Source organism: Silurus aristotelis (assembly GCF_946808225.1).
Source record: "Silurus aristotelis genome assembly, chromosome: 2".
Taxonomy (NCBI): Eukaryota; Metazoa; Chordata; class Actinopteri; order Siluriformes; family Siluridae; genus Silurus; species Silurus aristotelis.
The window spans coordinates 25,711,999-25,727,278 of NC_139575.1; the positions used below are offsets into that span (position 1 = coordinate 25,711,999).

The window sequence follows — 15,280 nt, forward strand, 5'->3', positions numbered from 1 at the left end:
CATTTTTTAATTAGACAAAGGAGAAGTTAGGAGACAAAGGAAAAGTTTGTCATAATGGGTTTTATTCTTACTGCTTGGCTCTGGCTTTTCCAAATTTTCCACTAGGTAGGAGAAAATATAAATCATTAGCTTTTAATGATTAGTTATAAATTATAAGAAGGAAATGTGGAAGATTGTAAAAAAAAAAAAAAAAACCCATGATGGAGACTCTCTGTAACAGAAAAGCTTACTTTAATGTATTAACAATTCTAATATATTATTAACAATGGCAGACACTGCAAAAGAACAACGATAAAAACAGAAAAAAGAGAAAGAAAAGGAACAGGAACAAAATAAAAATAAACCCCCCTCACTTATATGTAATGCAGGTACTTCAAAGCAGTTCATACCTGACAATTTACTTAACTCTTAATTCTATAGGACATTTTTATGACACTTTATGACAAAAACTATTATTAACAATTGCTATTAGCCAACAAGTTCACCTTTTGCTACTAGAGCACAGAGAGAGGTTCCAATGGAGGATGATTGTGGGAGCTTGATGTCGTGAAGACTTTCTTTACTGTTGATGCCTTTAGGGAGGGTTAATAAGTTTGCTGTGTGATTAGGCCTAAAAAAGGAGCCGAGTTGGGCGTAGGCCAGGACCAAACCCAAACATGTGCCTGAGTTGGCCACTCATTCGTACAGGGAGTGGAGGTTTGATCAAACAAAAACTGGGAGCATTGACATAGCACTATTAAAGCTGTCAGAGAAGAACATGTATTTGATGAATGTTAGTGTTCAAAATAAAAGAATTGACTGAAATACACGCAAATTCTATGATTAACACCCGTTTCCACATTACGAAAGTGCCCAATACTTGTCGGAAGACAAAAACCGATTACTCAATTACTTTGACTTGTTTGCTAATGTTTGCTAATGAGATAACCGATAGACCGAGACAGGCAGACAATGCGAATAGCCAGTCATTTTATGTGACGTGTATAATCATCAAATGTCTTATATATAATGCTTTATTGAGATTACAACCAGATCCCAAAATGTCTTCATGTAAAAGTGACCAAATGATCTGCACATAATTTAAGCCAATTTTTGAAATAATATTATCACAGAGTCCAGACACAGAACAATACATTATCACAGAATCAAACACAGAAATGTACTAGAGTGCATAGACTCTAGCCTTTAGGCAGTTTGTCAGTGCATAGCAAACAATCTGTCATCTTGTCTCTGCTGGACAGATTGCTGGACTCATACTGGGTGGACAAACTGATAGACCAGTCTCTGAGACACATCTGGTTTGCGGATGATTCCCTTCTTGTAGTACTGCCTGATGGAGCGGCTAAGCTTGTCATAGTTCATCGCTGGCCGATTCTTCCTCAGACCCCAGAGTCTTGCTACGTGAGCAGAATCTTCAATTTTGAAAATACCTTCAGACAAGAAGTTTGAAAAAAAATAAATAATTCATCCTAAAATAGAAGTGGATTTATCATTGGTACAAAAACAGCAGTATGAATATTAAACAATACACAAGGTCTTGACTTGGTCTTGGAATTTTCCCCCAAAAAGGTTTTATACCTTTTTCTTTATTGAGCCAGCGAATGCAGCGTCCGTAGTTGTGTGGTTTAAGTAAGAGCTCTCTGAGGAACTGCCACAAATGGATGGGCTGACCGGAGCAAGATGAGTCTGCCTCCGACCACAACTCCTCTCTCTCTGTAGGATGACAACAGTTAATGTGAAAGCAGATATTTATAAAACAAAAGTTAAGGTTATTTTCTTTATGTGATCAATAATATGCTAATAAACGTACCCGTGAGCCTGCTCTCTCCTATTGAACATCTCTCTTTCATCCAGGCAGCTAAGCACACAAAGAAATGTGAGAGTAAATATTCCACTCTATTTAAATATGTAATGTAATGTACTGAACTCGGCATGCCGTACTTTTTAAATCCCAGCCATACTGTGTGTGTAAACAAAGGTATTCACCTGATTTCCATATATCTAGATGAGCATATAGCGTGTCACCACATTGTGAACAACGCTGTCGAAAGTCTTCCTCGGTCATGGCGCACAAGTCTTTTCCGTCCAGGTCCTGAAATGCTTTGCCCACCTGAGGGAGACGATACAGATGCTCTGTCCACAACAGCCACTTCTGAACATTTCCGCAGCTCCACTCCACCGGATCTGAAAGATACGATATAAGCTTGACTCGCAGCATGTTATTCAACAATCCCTCAACATTTCCCCCTAGAAACATCAGTCTACTTCTAGAATACCAGGATTAGCAATGTTTGAATAGAGCTTTGTATGTTTTGATGCAACAACATGATTGTCATTCAAGGAAAGCGAAAGCCAAAAGTGTGAACAGGGAAAGAATGTTTACTCAGGGAGGTGTAGCACAAATACTTTCAAGGAGTGAAAATTACCGTGACAACTGTCAGTTAGAGGACATGTCAGTAAGTCCAGTAAGCACACACCGATAAAATCAAGAGTAAGTATCGGTATGGTTTGGGTAGATTAGGAGATATCCAGCAATACAAACACAGGGAAGCCATTCGTTTCACAGTCTTAAGCTTTCGAATATTCAACTCTACTTAGCAATATTAAATGTTTTAAAAACACGTCAACACAGTATGCAGGAGCCGACTGCTGATGTTTGTTCTTTTAGATAGAGCTCCTCATCTGTGCAGGACTAGGGCTTGGTTGGACAGTTACACACCTCCTGCTGGGTAAACACCAAAAGCCCTAAAGTAAAGCTACTCCAACAAAGTTCTTAGGTCATTTGCAACAACTCCACATGCAAGAGTGGGGATTAAACAGATCCTGGTATATAAAGCTGGGTTTTGACGTTAAATGTACACTGAGCAAACATCTTTCACAATTTCTATTTAAATAAAGTAAATCACCCGATGGTTCTTTGCGCGTCATACAATTTGCTTCTTTTCAATCTAAAAGTACACATTAACAGATTAGAAATCCATTAAAGTGTCTGTAATTTCCCTACTATGTTCTTGCCAGACCTTCCCCATTATCCGATATGAATTATTCATTAAAACAAATATTTACACTGAAACTCTGTACAACATTCTAAAACAGTATGAGAGAAGCAAACAAAAAAAGACATCAGAGAGACATGCGCATTTCACACACCAAATGTTTTATTTAGCCTCTAACCTGGTGTGATGTTCAGCAGCTTGCAGGCTGTCTCAATGTCCTTCAGCACTTCTCCAACCACAAGGCTCTGTACTTGCTCTAGAGATCTCTCCTCCACCTGGTCTTCAAGGCCAGGAGACAGTGGCTCACTCCCCAGCCCAGGACTATCAATCACAGGGCATTGCTCTGGCTCCGGACACGGTTCTGGATTAGTTCCACTAGCAACTGATGCAGAAGAGTCTGCAACCCTTACCAGCCAGGTGGCATCCTCAGTGAACAGCATGTCAAAACAGGACAGGTAGAGTCCCGGAAGAGTACGATCAGTACTGTCCAGCCGTGGCTTATTGTCCACCAGTTCCAGAGTCTCCACTGCTCCATCTTCTGTTTTTAGAACAGCCAAAGAGTTCTCAGAGAAACTTAAGGCAGAGAGGGCTGACTGGTGCAAGGCAGCATCTGGGTGGACTCGTACTGGGCTAGCCATGGCCTCCTAAAAAAGAAGAACAAATCTGATTACTGAGACTCAGGAAACTTAGCAATTGAATTATTACTTTGGACAGTTCAATGTCTTCACTATATGTAAAATGAAATGCACAAACCATTCATAAATTTAGAAAAATGAATAAATAATCAATGTTGACAATTTTGAAAGTTTTTCTATTGTTAAGATAGGATTAATACTTAGAACTTGGTCTCAAAATAGTGGATCAACATCATGGTGTCCTGTTCCAGAGTCAAAGCCGGAATCCAAACTTCATCTAAGAGATCTACAGTATGTGTCTTAGTGAGGCTGCTTGTCTCTTTAAGTGTTGGGGAACACATGGGGCAGGGAAACCAAAGCAAGTCACGGTGTAACACTGAGAGGCAAAAACTAAAACGGATTGGGCCGCAGAACTTACTCACGGGTCACTAGCACAGAATTGCTCCAAATGTCTGAGTAAATAAGACGTAGTTGATTCCCACTTTCAAAGTGCATTTCCCGCAGTCTTTCCTGTCTCCAAAACCAGCATGAGCTTTTAATGAAACTTAATGAAATGGGACTTTCATTCCAAATGGAAAAGTAGGACTCAAATCAAGGTTAAAGACTGACAGTGACAGAAAAAAACTGGTGTCTGGTGAGCTACAGATATCACCTGAGATGTTAAGGTTGCAAGAGATAATGAATTAAACATTAATAATAAAGGGACTTATTTCCCCCAGAAAATAATGACTGAGAAATAATTACTACTAATAATAAAAGTGCAAATGATATTCCTTAAAATAAATTGACATCAAGTGTAGGTTTTCTGAATATAGCCCAATCTATTTAAACACCACAGGATTATCATAAAATCAATATATTTGTATTTATTTAAATGTGTCCTGTACCGGTAACTGATGCTTCTTATTTCTAGCATTATCTGATCTCAATCTGACAATTAGGATTAAGACAACTATACAACTCTAGATTACAACTCTAGATTAGGTTCAAGGTTCATTAGCTGTATGTGAAAAAGGCAGTCTATAACAGTTCTCTTTTATTACATGCTGCCCTCCAGGCTAAAGAATGCAGTGATATTTGGTAGACATATCTATGTGCATGAGTGATGATGGCCTTGTGTAACTTTTTTCTCTGATGAATTGAAGGAAGCACAGATGGAGAGTGAGAGCTCAAATGATCATTGTGGATTATCTGTAAATGTTCCTGTAGGTCGATAGAATAATTTCTCGCATGCCACATGCCCAATGATACACCTTATATTTGTTTGGACAAAGTGACACTAAAATTCATAAAGTCTGATGATAGCCCCACACCCAGTGATAGCAGAGGAAATTAGGCACTGTTAAACTAAAGACAAGCTGTCAGTCTATCTGTCTGTCGAAAGGGTAGAAGGGGATGGGTTCAGGTTTATTTACACTACTGTTATACATCTCTGTGCTACCACAAATAGAAGACTTGGGTAGTGTCTTTGAAGGTGCACTCTGTTAACCCTAAAGGAAATGAAGTTATCCACATTTAAACAACCTCCCCCTTCTCATCTCATCTCCCCGATCTTACTTGCTTGCCCTCCTACAGCTTCTGCATTCCCTCTTTTCATCCTTCTCCCCACCCTGGAAAAATGGGGTGCATCTTTCCCTTCATCTATGGTCAGCTTAGACACAATAAGCAGCCTGGCGTTCCCTCTGTGTAGCAACAGCTTGTGGTAAGTCCATTATCCTGGCACATTTGGCCATATTGACTCAGCACAGGAGAAACAGGGAGGCAAACATACTCTGTAGGCAAGAGATTAGCGCCTGTGACTGATCCTTAAATGAGTTTGGTGAAAGACTTGAAAATTAATTTCACTGGAATTAAGAGTTTCTCCTACTCTTGCTGCTCTAGTGGCTGCCTCATTGTTGCTGAGATGTGGAACATTTAGAGATGGGGATAACAGTTTTGTTAAGAGCTGGCAGCCATCCTACATGTCAGAACCGGTCTGATTGCTTAATCTATTAGATAGGGATTCTTTCTTAAACATTTCACTTGGTAAAACGTGAACAACAAATTATATTTATTCACTAACAGCCCTTAATTCTGATGGCTTTATTTCTCTTCAAAATCCAGAGACATTTTAGAATAAAAAATGATTTGTTCTTTGCATGCTAATCTCAAAAGTGACTTTTGCTTCTGGCCAGAAAAGAGACAGATGGTAATCAAATTAGTATGAACAGATAAAAATCTAAGGCATTATGTTGCCCTCCCTACTCTATCCTCTTTTACAAAGAAAGACACTTCCTTGTTTGGTTTTAGCCTTAGCTAATGTGTGAAGTAATGCAAGACTGTTTGCCACCTGTACACGGCATCTTCTTAAAGGATTAGTGCAAGTTCTGCTCATTTTCCCTGTGCAGAACCCTGACAAGCAAACTAAAATGTAGACATTGCAAATTTTGCAAAACTGGTCTTGCATTCGCCAAGATGGTAATGCAAGGAATGACAATCTATTAAATTGCTTGGTTGGGTATTATGCAGGGCAAACCTTTGTATAACATTTATAGAGCAATAGGTGTCATAGTTAAAAATTAAACAGTCACACGTCTCCCCTGATGATAATTAAATCTATAAATTTAAATAATTAAATGGGCCATTAAATATCATTTCAAGTCAAGTTCTTATGTTCTTTTGCTGGAAGACACCTTGCACAAACCCATGTTGACAGCTGTCGAATATGAGTGCTTTTCACAGCTTAGGGTGTAAAACACTATAATAAGAGAGAGGGGGTTATATCTCGGAAGACCATAATTCATAGTGGCTTATTCTGTGTGAACATCAGGTGTGACAATTTTCATTTCAATAATGAAATAATATGAGGGGCCTTAGGTTGCATCAACAATTTTAACTGGTTTTTTTTTTTTTATAGCTTGTGTTGTTTTTTTTTATACTTTTCAACTGTTTTATGTTTTACATATTGTTTATATATTGTTTAACTAAGCTTTTTTGGACAATTTGTTACAACTTTGTCATTCTGAAAATTCTGTTTTGTATGACCATTTCTATACATATATATATATATGACAATGCATGTGCACATTGTTTAACTATTGTATAGCTTTTTTGGACAATTTGTTACAACTGTCATTCTGAGAATTCTGTTTTGTATGACCGTTCCTAAACATATCATCTCATTGTAACTGGTTAGGAGGCTTTTTTTTCTTTTTTTTTTTTTATCTGTTGTTCACATGAATACAAAATAAAGACAAAAATATGAGTACACAAACAAACATAATGTTATTATGCAAATGGACCATTAAATGGTCAATTTAATGACAGCTCTTGATAAAAATCAATCTCCTTGTCACTAAATTACAATATGAATGACTTTATGCTTTTGTACTTTTAATCCTTTTGGTATTTTTGGCAACCATTTCTGCAAACTTGGCTTAATTTCTGGTGCAGGTGTTGCAGCAGGTTTTAGCAACAAAGAATATCCTACATCCCATATCTATATCTATATCTAAACATATATTACTTCTTTATCTAAGAAATGTACATTTGATCAAAGTGTTTAAAAATAAAAAACTTTTTAAATAAAACCTGCTTCATCTTAAAACTTTAGTTTTTAAATTTGGTGAAGATGTGAACATGCTGCTAACTCACAACATAAAAATACAGTTAGGAATTTTTACAATGTTATTTTTTTTGCAATACTGTGACTCACTGGGGTCCTAATGTAAGTCACATTTGGAAAAAACTTAAATGTGGTAACTCCTACAAACAGGTGCACTCCCTGCATTGGGAATGCTTGATCTGAATACCATATCAGCTCTTATTAATCATCTAAAGAACACACAAAAGGCTTGGTAAAGATAAGACACTGACTTATGCTCTTTTACCCACTCAGCTTTTCACAGCATGTAATTATTCTTATTTTATTTTTGAACCCATTTACTTTAGTAGACGTGTACAATGTACAAGGGTTTGCATTTCTTTATGTTCTTTATAGAGTGTATAAAATCTTTCCCTTGATAACATAAAACATTTTGATGAAACTCTCTTAAAATATAATAAATAATGCATTTTCAAAGCCATTTTTCAATAATTAAAAAAACATATTAGACAATTTGAAATACTGTGTTGACTTGGCCTTACCTGTGCTGAAACAGCAGATGTTCGAGGAGGGACCAGTAGCACTTTTTATTCGTTTCTGTTAAAGCCCACTGATGCAGTCAGGAAATAAAAAAACTTTTGTTTCCTCCTCTGTCTTGGACCTTCAGTAAATGGTATTCGGTTTGGCTGTCTTGTGTTTTCAGAAGTCTTTCTGGATATGTGACGTCTTCTCAGAATCCTTGAAGAAAAAGATGTCAGAGATGACAGCAGGATGACAGTCTCCAGGTACGCACCACCACATCACTACCTTCAGTGACTAACACTGGTGGTGTCAACCTTTTTTCCCTGGCCGTGAGTGCATGTGTGTATACCTGGTGTGGGTGTGTAGCCAAGCTCTCAAGTCTTGTGTGCAGGAATGCATGCTCCATTGACTCCAGTGTTGGCATTTATAGGGAGGCCTTATTAACTTGAGTAAACATTTCTAACTCTGGACCACCTCTGCCTTTTGCCATAGAGGAAATAACAGTTTGGAGAAGAAAACCGTAATGTGGATTTGAGTGCCATATTGTTCTTTTTAACTTATTCACAATCAAGTTGAAACTTGTTAAATGACAGTGATGTTTCTTAATAAGAATTACGTTCAGAATCAGAATTTGCATAAAGCACTGTGCTGTAGTGCTATTTCATAAAAAAGAAATTACAATAATAACAATTTATTTGGAATTTATGCAGAACTCTTGTGAAAGGTTTTGTTGTAAACCGATCATTTGGTATTTGAATTGTCTTGTAAAAAAGATTCATTTATGTTATAGTCAAACCTCAATAAACCTTGAGACTGTTTTTTAGATCGTATTTTCATGAATTACAACCCAAGACCAAGAAATACAATTCAGTTCCACTCAAGCGTTAATTTGTTCAAAAAAACAAAACAAAAAAACAAAACTCTTTGTAATGATACAACTATAATAACCGACATCTGTAACAGATGTCTGTATGATTATTAGGAAAGTACCATCTTTAGAAAGCAGGAATGTGTTTGATCACTTTTCCCTGAGGCATTTTTTAAAGCTAAGGATCATTATAAGTAAAAAAAGTTGTTAACATTTATATTGTTAACACATTAATAACTGAACCCATTGAGTACAAGAGAATAGAAAAACACAATTCTTCACAGTACAGTGGTCTCCAAAGGTTTCATTTCATAACCATTAAACCATTTAATACTGAAGAATTCTAAGTGAGGATTTCAATGAAAATGTCAATATTAGGATAAATATGTGTGAGTAGATGCATTATACTGTAATTTAAATTCATTTCCTGGTGCCATATTATTTTATGCTGCTTCTCTGAGTTTCTGCTTACGTCAGTAGTGTTGATGATGTCCCGTTAAACTACAACGCATGCTGCTTTGTTTGCATAGTTAAACAGACACACCAACACAAACCATGACTGTCTAATACATACACTATGCTTCATTTCTAGATGCTGAAAGTGGAGTTAGTAGTATCGTTGTATTACAATAAAATGATCTCTTAAATTAAAATAGCATCTTAGTTTTACAGTAGTGTATTGGTGTGAAACACCCAAACTATCAAATATTGTTTTAAGCCTGATTTATGGAATAGTAAGTCATTCCACTAACTAGTTATATCCTTGTAAATATTTTTTTAAGATTTTATAAAAATGAGATTAAAAAAGATATTTATTTAAGGTCTCTAGGACCATTGTTTTTTTTAAGCATGTTTTCTCATAAAGGGCTCATTTGCATGGCAGTTGAAAAAACCGAGTGACTAAGTTGAGATTCACCCTTTTCACCTTCCCATTCTAAAATAACATTCTCTTAATGCAGATAAGAATTTTTTTTTGTACTGAAAAAAAATCCAACGCCACCTCATCAACCCCCAACAACTTGAAGACAGCCATTCTTGAGTCATCAATCAAAACAAATGGAGTACAATTCTAACTCCAAAAAAGCACATGCTTTGCATAAAGCTTTGCTTCACTCTCAAGGTTGAATTTAAGAAAAATGTAGAAAGCATTTGCATGTCAGGCACTACACTATGCTTCAAGTCCGCTGAATTTCATTGGATGTATTGTAGTTTAGTATTGTGGAACAATTGATCATTTCGTTTTTAAAGTAAAACCAGCAATACAGCAGTAAAGTCTAAACAAAAATATAATCATTATTGTGTTCATTATTGTTAAGAAAAATACCCGTAGTGAAATTTTATAATAAATGGAAATTGTATCACATCTAATGGAAGACTGGTTGTTTAGTAGACTTCAGAAGGGTTTGAATTAAAATCCCACCACCTTTAAACAAAGCCTTAAACCTCAACTATACAGTTGTATTAATACGATCATTTACGTCTATGTGGATATGGGTGTCTGCCAAATACCGTAAATGTAAATCACTCAATGCCTCATCAAACTCTCATTATAGAGTCCAACAGTGTATCTTCCAACTGAATAAACATATACAGTGTTCATACACAACTTATGAACCATTACTGAGTAACTCCATTAATAGCAATATTAATTTGAATCCATATGAACAATGCGCTTATTCAGTGCTGGTTTTGATGCACACATGCAGCTTATTGAAATTTGGGTTAATAACCGTAGTTATCCCTATAATCTAACTAATTGATAAATGGCAATGAACCATTAAATACATTAGTCATGTCACTGTATGACTGTTACAAGTAGTTTTCTCTTAAGTTGACTGATGAGATGTGTCAGTTTGATAAGCATTTTAGTATTTTTTGATAAGTATTTTATCTGTGAGAAGATTACAGACCTCTGTAACTAATACACTCCCTCCCTCTTTAAAAAAAGATTTTTTCATTTATTGTTAATTGTGTGAGAATTACAAGAAAATCTTCTGAAATTAAAACAATTTTATGTCTATCTTAAAAATGATTTGACATTTTCAGTAAAAGCCCATGAAAAATTCCCTAATTTGTTACTTCAGGTTAACCGTCATTTAACAATCCCTATTATTAAAAGAAAGTAAAGCAGGAAGTTGTCATAGGCCTCAGGTCATCTTTGGGAGCTGGAAAGTTTGCTTGTCTCTATTGCTTTTACTTTCTACTGTTTGCCAATTCGGGTCCACGTCGGCTAGTTTGAATTCAAGAGCGGTACACATACAGAGCAATGTAAAAAAAAAAAAAAAAAAAAGAAAAAAACTCCAGCTCGTTACAATACAATGCTTCTGCCTCTAATTAATATTTATCTTTTTGTGGTATTACAACATATTGCAACATATGTATATTGCAATGGATTAGAATTGGGTTTTTCTTGCTTACAAAAATCTATAGCAATAAAAAAAAATATATGTTTCCAGATATATTTATTAAAAATAAATAAAACTGTATTTACACTTTCTTTTAACAGTTTTACAGAACCCATATTAAGATACACCAGTGTTTAGCTTCCTCGGTCCAATTAGGTGGTTAGATAATAAATATCACTCAATCAAATACCACACTGTCATCAGGATAAAGAAACTGAAACTTTAAATAAAGTTTTTAGGAGGCTATAAAAAGAAATGCAAAGATTTGTGACTTTCTAGGAGCACTACTGAATGAGTTACAGGGCTCTCTTTTTGAAATAGGAGAACCTGTGCCGACAAACAATATCAACTTTTCACAGGTCTGGCCTCTGTGGGAGAATGGCCATTGTGGAAGAAGTCATTTCTGAGAAAGGTAGGACTTAGAGCTGAAATATTTGTAAACATTGTGAACCATTTGGTCAAAAAACCTCAAAACCATATATTTGGCACGGAACAATGTCAGCACCCAGGCAACACCTACCATCGTGCTCTGTTGTTGCTTTTCAGAATAAGGAACTGGAAATCTTGTTGCCATCATGTGTAAATGGATATAGTCAATACTGCAATCAGTCAAAGATCATGGAGAAAAACACAATGGAATGGCATGAAAAACATGAGTCTAAACTTCAATATACAGTGCATTTGCTAGTGCACATTTTGCTATGTTACAGCCTTATTATGGGTAAAACCACATAATGACAATGTGAAGGAAGTGTGTTTGAGATGTTAGCAAATTTATCACAAATAAAATGTTTTTTTGTTTTTTTTATTCACGTACATAAACCTTTTCCATGACACTCAAAATTGAGCTCAGGTGCATCCTGTTTCCACTGATCACCCTTGATGTTTCTACAACTTGATTGGAAAATGTACCTGTGGTAAATTCAGTTGATTAGACATGAGTTGGAAGGGCACACACCAGTCTATATAAGGTCCCACAGTTAACAGTGCATGTCAGAGCACAAACCAAGCTATGAAGTCCAAGAAATTGTAGACCTCCGAAGACAGGATTGTCAGGCAGGTAGCCAATAAACCGAGGGTCATGCTAAAAGAGCTCCAACATCTATCTGTGATAAGAGGAGAACCTTTAAGAAGAATAACTATCTTTGCAGCACTCCACCAATCAGGTGTGTATGGTAGAGTGGCCAGACGAAAGCCACTGCTCAGTAAAAGGCACATAACAGACCGCCTGGAGTTTGCCAAAAGGCACCTGAAGGACCATCAGAAACAAAGATTGAACTCTTTGGCCTGAATGCCAAGTGTCATGTATGGAGGAAAACCAGGCACTGCCCATCACCTGGCCAATATCATAGCATGGTGGTGGTAGCATCATGCTGTGGGGATGTTTTTCAGCAGCAGGAACTGGTAGGCTTGTCAGGATCGGGGTAAAGATGAATGCAGCAATGAACAGAGACATCCTTGATAAAAACCTGCTCCAGAGCACTCTGGAACTCAGACTGGGTTTATCTGTATATCTTCCAATAGGACAACGACCCTGAGCACACAGCCAAGATGACAGTGGCTACAGAACATCTCTGGAGAGATCTGAAAATGGCTGTGCACCGATGCTCCCCAACCAACCTGACATAGCTTGAGATGTTCTGCAAAGAAGACTTGAATCCGAAATTGGTGCCAACTGTGCTTCAACAAAGTATTGAGCAAAGGCTGTGAATACTCATGTACATGTGATTTTTTTCGTTATTTTTATTAAATTTGCAATGATTTCACACCGTTCTTTCACATTGTCATTATGTGGTATTGTTTGTAGAATTTCGAGGACAATAATGAATTGAATCCATTTTGAAAGGAGGCTGTAACATAACAAAATGTGGAAAAGGGGAAGCGCTGTGAATACTTTCCGGCTGCACTGTATGTGCCATTAAAATTGCTGCTTAACAATGTTTACCATGTAATTTGGGGGAGAAAATTTGCATTGACAAATCGGAGATAATGGCAAAAATCAAAATATGCAAAGCATATATACACACATCTGAGACAGCTTAAATCAAAACTGCTCTGGATGGAAAATAGAAATCGGTATTGGATTATTATTAAAAAATACAAGTAATTAATGACAATATTTTTTTAGTCAAGATTCACATGAAATTGATGTTGCCACACAGCAAATAGCGAAACAATCACTAGACGGTAAAAACCTTATGGAAGCTTGAGGTTTACATGGAAAAAAAAAACGTGGTATTGATAAATACATAATAATATTCGATTATTAATTGATATGGTTTCACAACCGGTAGCTTTGCCATCTCACAACTCCGGGGTCCTGTTTGTTCTTGAGCTTTACTGTCTGTGTGGAGTTTCTTCTTATCTTCTCCTTTACCTGCTTGCAGGTGTTACTGTTGTCAACAATGTACGAGTCGCATTGCTTGTTTTTTTTCTTTGAAATAGTCACAGAAATTCTCAAATCTACAGTGACTATACCCATGTTTTTAATTACCCACTTCTTTCAAATTGTTCAAAGAATCACCAAACACACACTTTTATATATTTTTCAAATATCTCTTTGTCTTACATTGACATTGAAAAGTAATGAGAATTTCAGACTTCAAAACAGCATTTAATAAAGTAAATCAGGTAAAACCTAGTCTATAAAAGCATGAATATGAGCTTGAATTAAGCACTAATAAATTTGTCCAAAAGATCTTGAAGTGTTCACACACCTGCACAAGTATTCGGTATTAATTTGTCATTTGTAATATCTAATACAACTGACTAATATCCAGTTCTTTACCTGTACTACTTGTCCACTAAATTTACTTGTGCTAATAAAAGAACATCTGTGAAACCAGTGGTTAAATGTTATCATGCTGCAGTTGACACAGGTATCAATTGACCACACTGCACAAGATGATCAAATAACGCTGTAAGAGCTGCTTGTGTGTTTTGACAGTCTTGTGGGATTGCCTGGAGCAGTTACACCTCAGTGTTTGTAAAGCATCATTGAAGAGATGTTTGATGTGTCCCTAAAATAACCATTTTTATTCAATTAAACTTGCAAGCTTTCCGGTTGTTTTCTTGAAAAAATGGCAAACAAATGAACAAATAAGTGTTCCGGCAGAAGCACAAAGTAACACAAAGATCATGGTTATGCTTTTAAAAAGTTGCAGAACCACCTTGCTTGAATGTGCCAATATTTTTCAAAGGAGCCTTACAACTTTAGTTTGGTTATCAGTTCATCATCAAGGGAGTCGAAGTCAGTGTGTGCCAAGAAAAACATGCGCCACATTTAATTTACTGGCTACAAGAAGTGTCACTGGTGGGATAGGTGTGCCATCCAAGGTGTGTTCCACAATGTACAAAGAAACACTAGCAAATATTTGTCAAGATATCTACACATGCTTTAGGGCAACAGTGCCTCTTAAAGTCTTTACTTTCCCTAAAAACCTAACGTCTTAATGAGGTGCATTTGAGACTCGTGTCTTTAAAACGTATTTTTTGCATATAAAATTTGCATCACAAGCTTGATATCTGAATGTATTTCTTAAACAGTTTTTCCCCGTTGATTAGAAACCAATTTTAGAACAAGCTTTTAAAGTGGAATTCCAATTTAGCTGAAGGATATATTAATAAAAAGCTTTGATTTTCAACAACGAGAAAACCTTTTCTTTTTGCATGTATTATTCTGCATGGAGTGACTAACAACCCCCCACCCCCCAAAAAAACAAACAAACCAAAAAAATCCCAGAAAGTTTCCCCATCATAATTAAAATTTGTAATGAAGTAAAACAATATTAATGTTGAATTGTATGTGCAGCATACAATTCATAACTTGTTTCCTGTATTGTGCTGCTGCCACCTGATTCAATTATTTCATTCCATAATTCTCATAAATAAACATTAAGAAAAGCATTTAATTTTTTCATTTAAAATAAAATAAAAAATAAAATAAAATTATATATATATATATATATATATATATATATATATATATATATATATATATATATATATATATATATATATACTACTTTTAAGAGAGAGAGAGAGAGAGAGAGAGAGTGTGTGTGTGAGTGAGTGAGTGAGTGTGTGTGTGTGTGTGTGTGTGTGTGTGTGTGTGTGTTTAGGGGGTTAATGAAAAATAAATGATGAGGGGTAGAGCCTCTTTTTCTGGATCATGTGAAAGTATCATATCTATCAGATAAAAAGAGGAGAAGCTCAGTATAAATTCAAAGTAAATTTCATTAATAAATATTACAAATTCAATAAAACTTCAT

The 15,280-nt window shown here is 35.9% G+C and overlaps 1 protein-coding gene across 2 annotated transcripts; it reads right to left on the bottom strand.

The window, feature by feature from the left end:
* Nucleotides 1–212: 212 nt before the first annotated feature.
* On the bottom strand, nucleotides 213–13,841 carry spdef (SAM pointed domain containing ets transcription factor). 2 transcript variants are annotated; one of them, XR_014531695.1, is made up of 7 exons: nucleotides 7,757–13,841; nucleotides 3,175–3,640; nucleotides 1,987–2,184; nucleotides 1,811–1,858; nucleotides 1,579–1,713; nucleotides 474–1,430; nucleotides 213–435 (listed from the first exon to the last, which is right to left on the bottom strand). XR_014531695.1 is itself a non-coding variant. In XM_083530719.1 (6 exons), the coding sequence occupies exons 2-6, from the start codon at nucleotides 3,632–3,634 to the stop codon at nucleotides 1,252–1,254; spliced, it is 1,020 nt and encodes a 339-aa protein (XP_083386845.1). In that variant the 5' UTR covers nucleotides 3,635–3,640; nucleotides 7,757–13,841; the 3' UTR covers nucleotides 213–1,251. The 2 variants fall into 2 exon arrangements, 1 of the variants encoding a protein (XP_083386845.1); XM_083530719.1 differs by having other exon boundaries at nucleotides 213–1,430.
* Nucleotides 13,842–15,280: the final 1,439 nt, after the last annotated feature.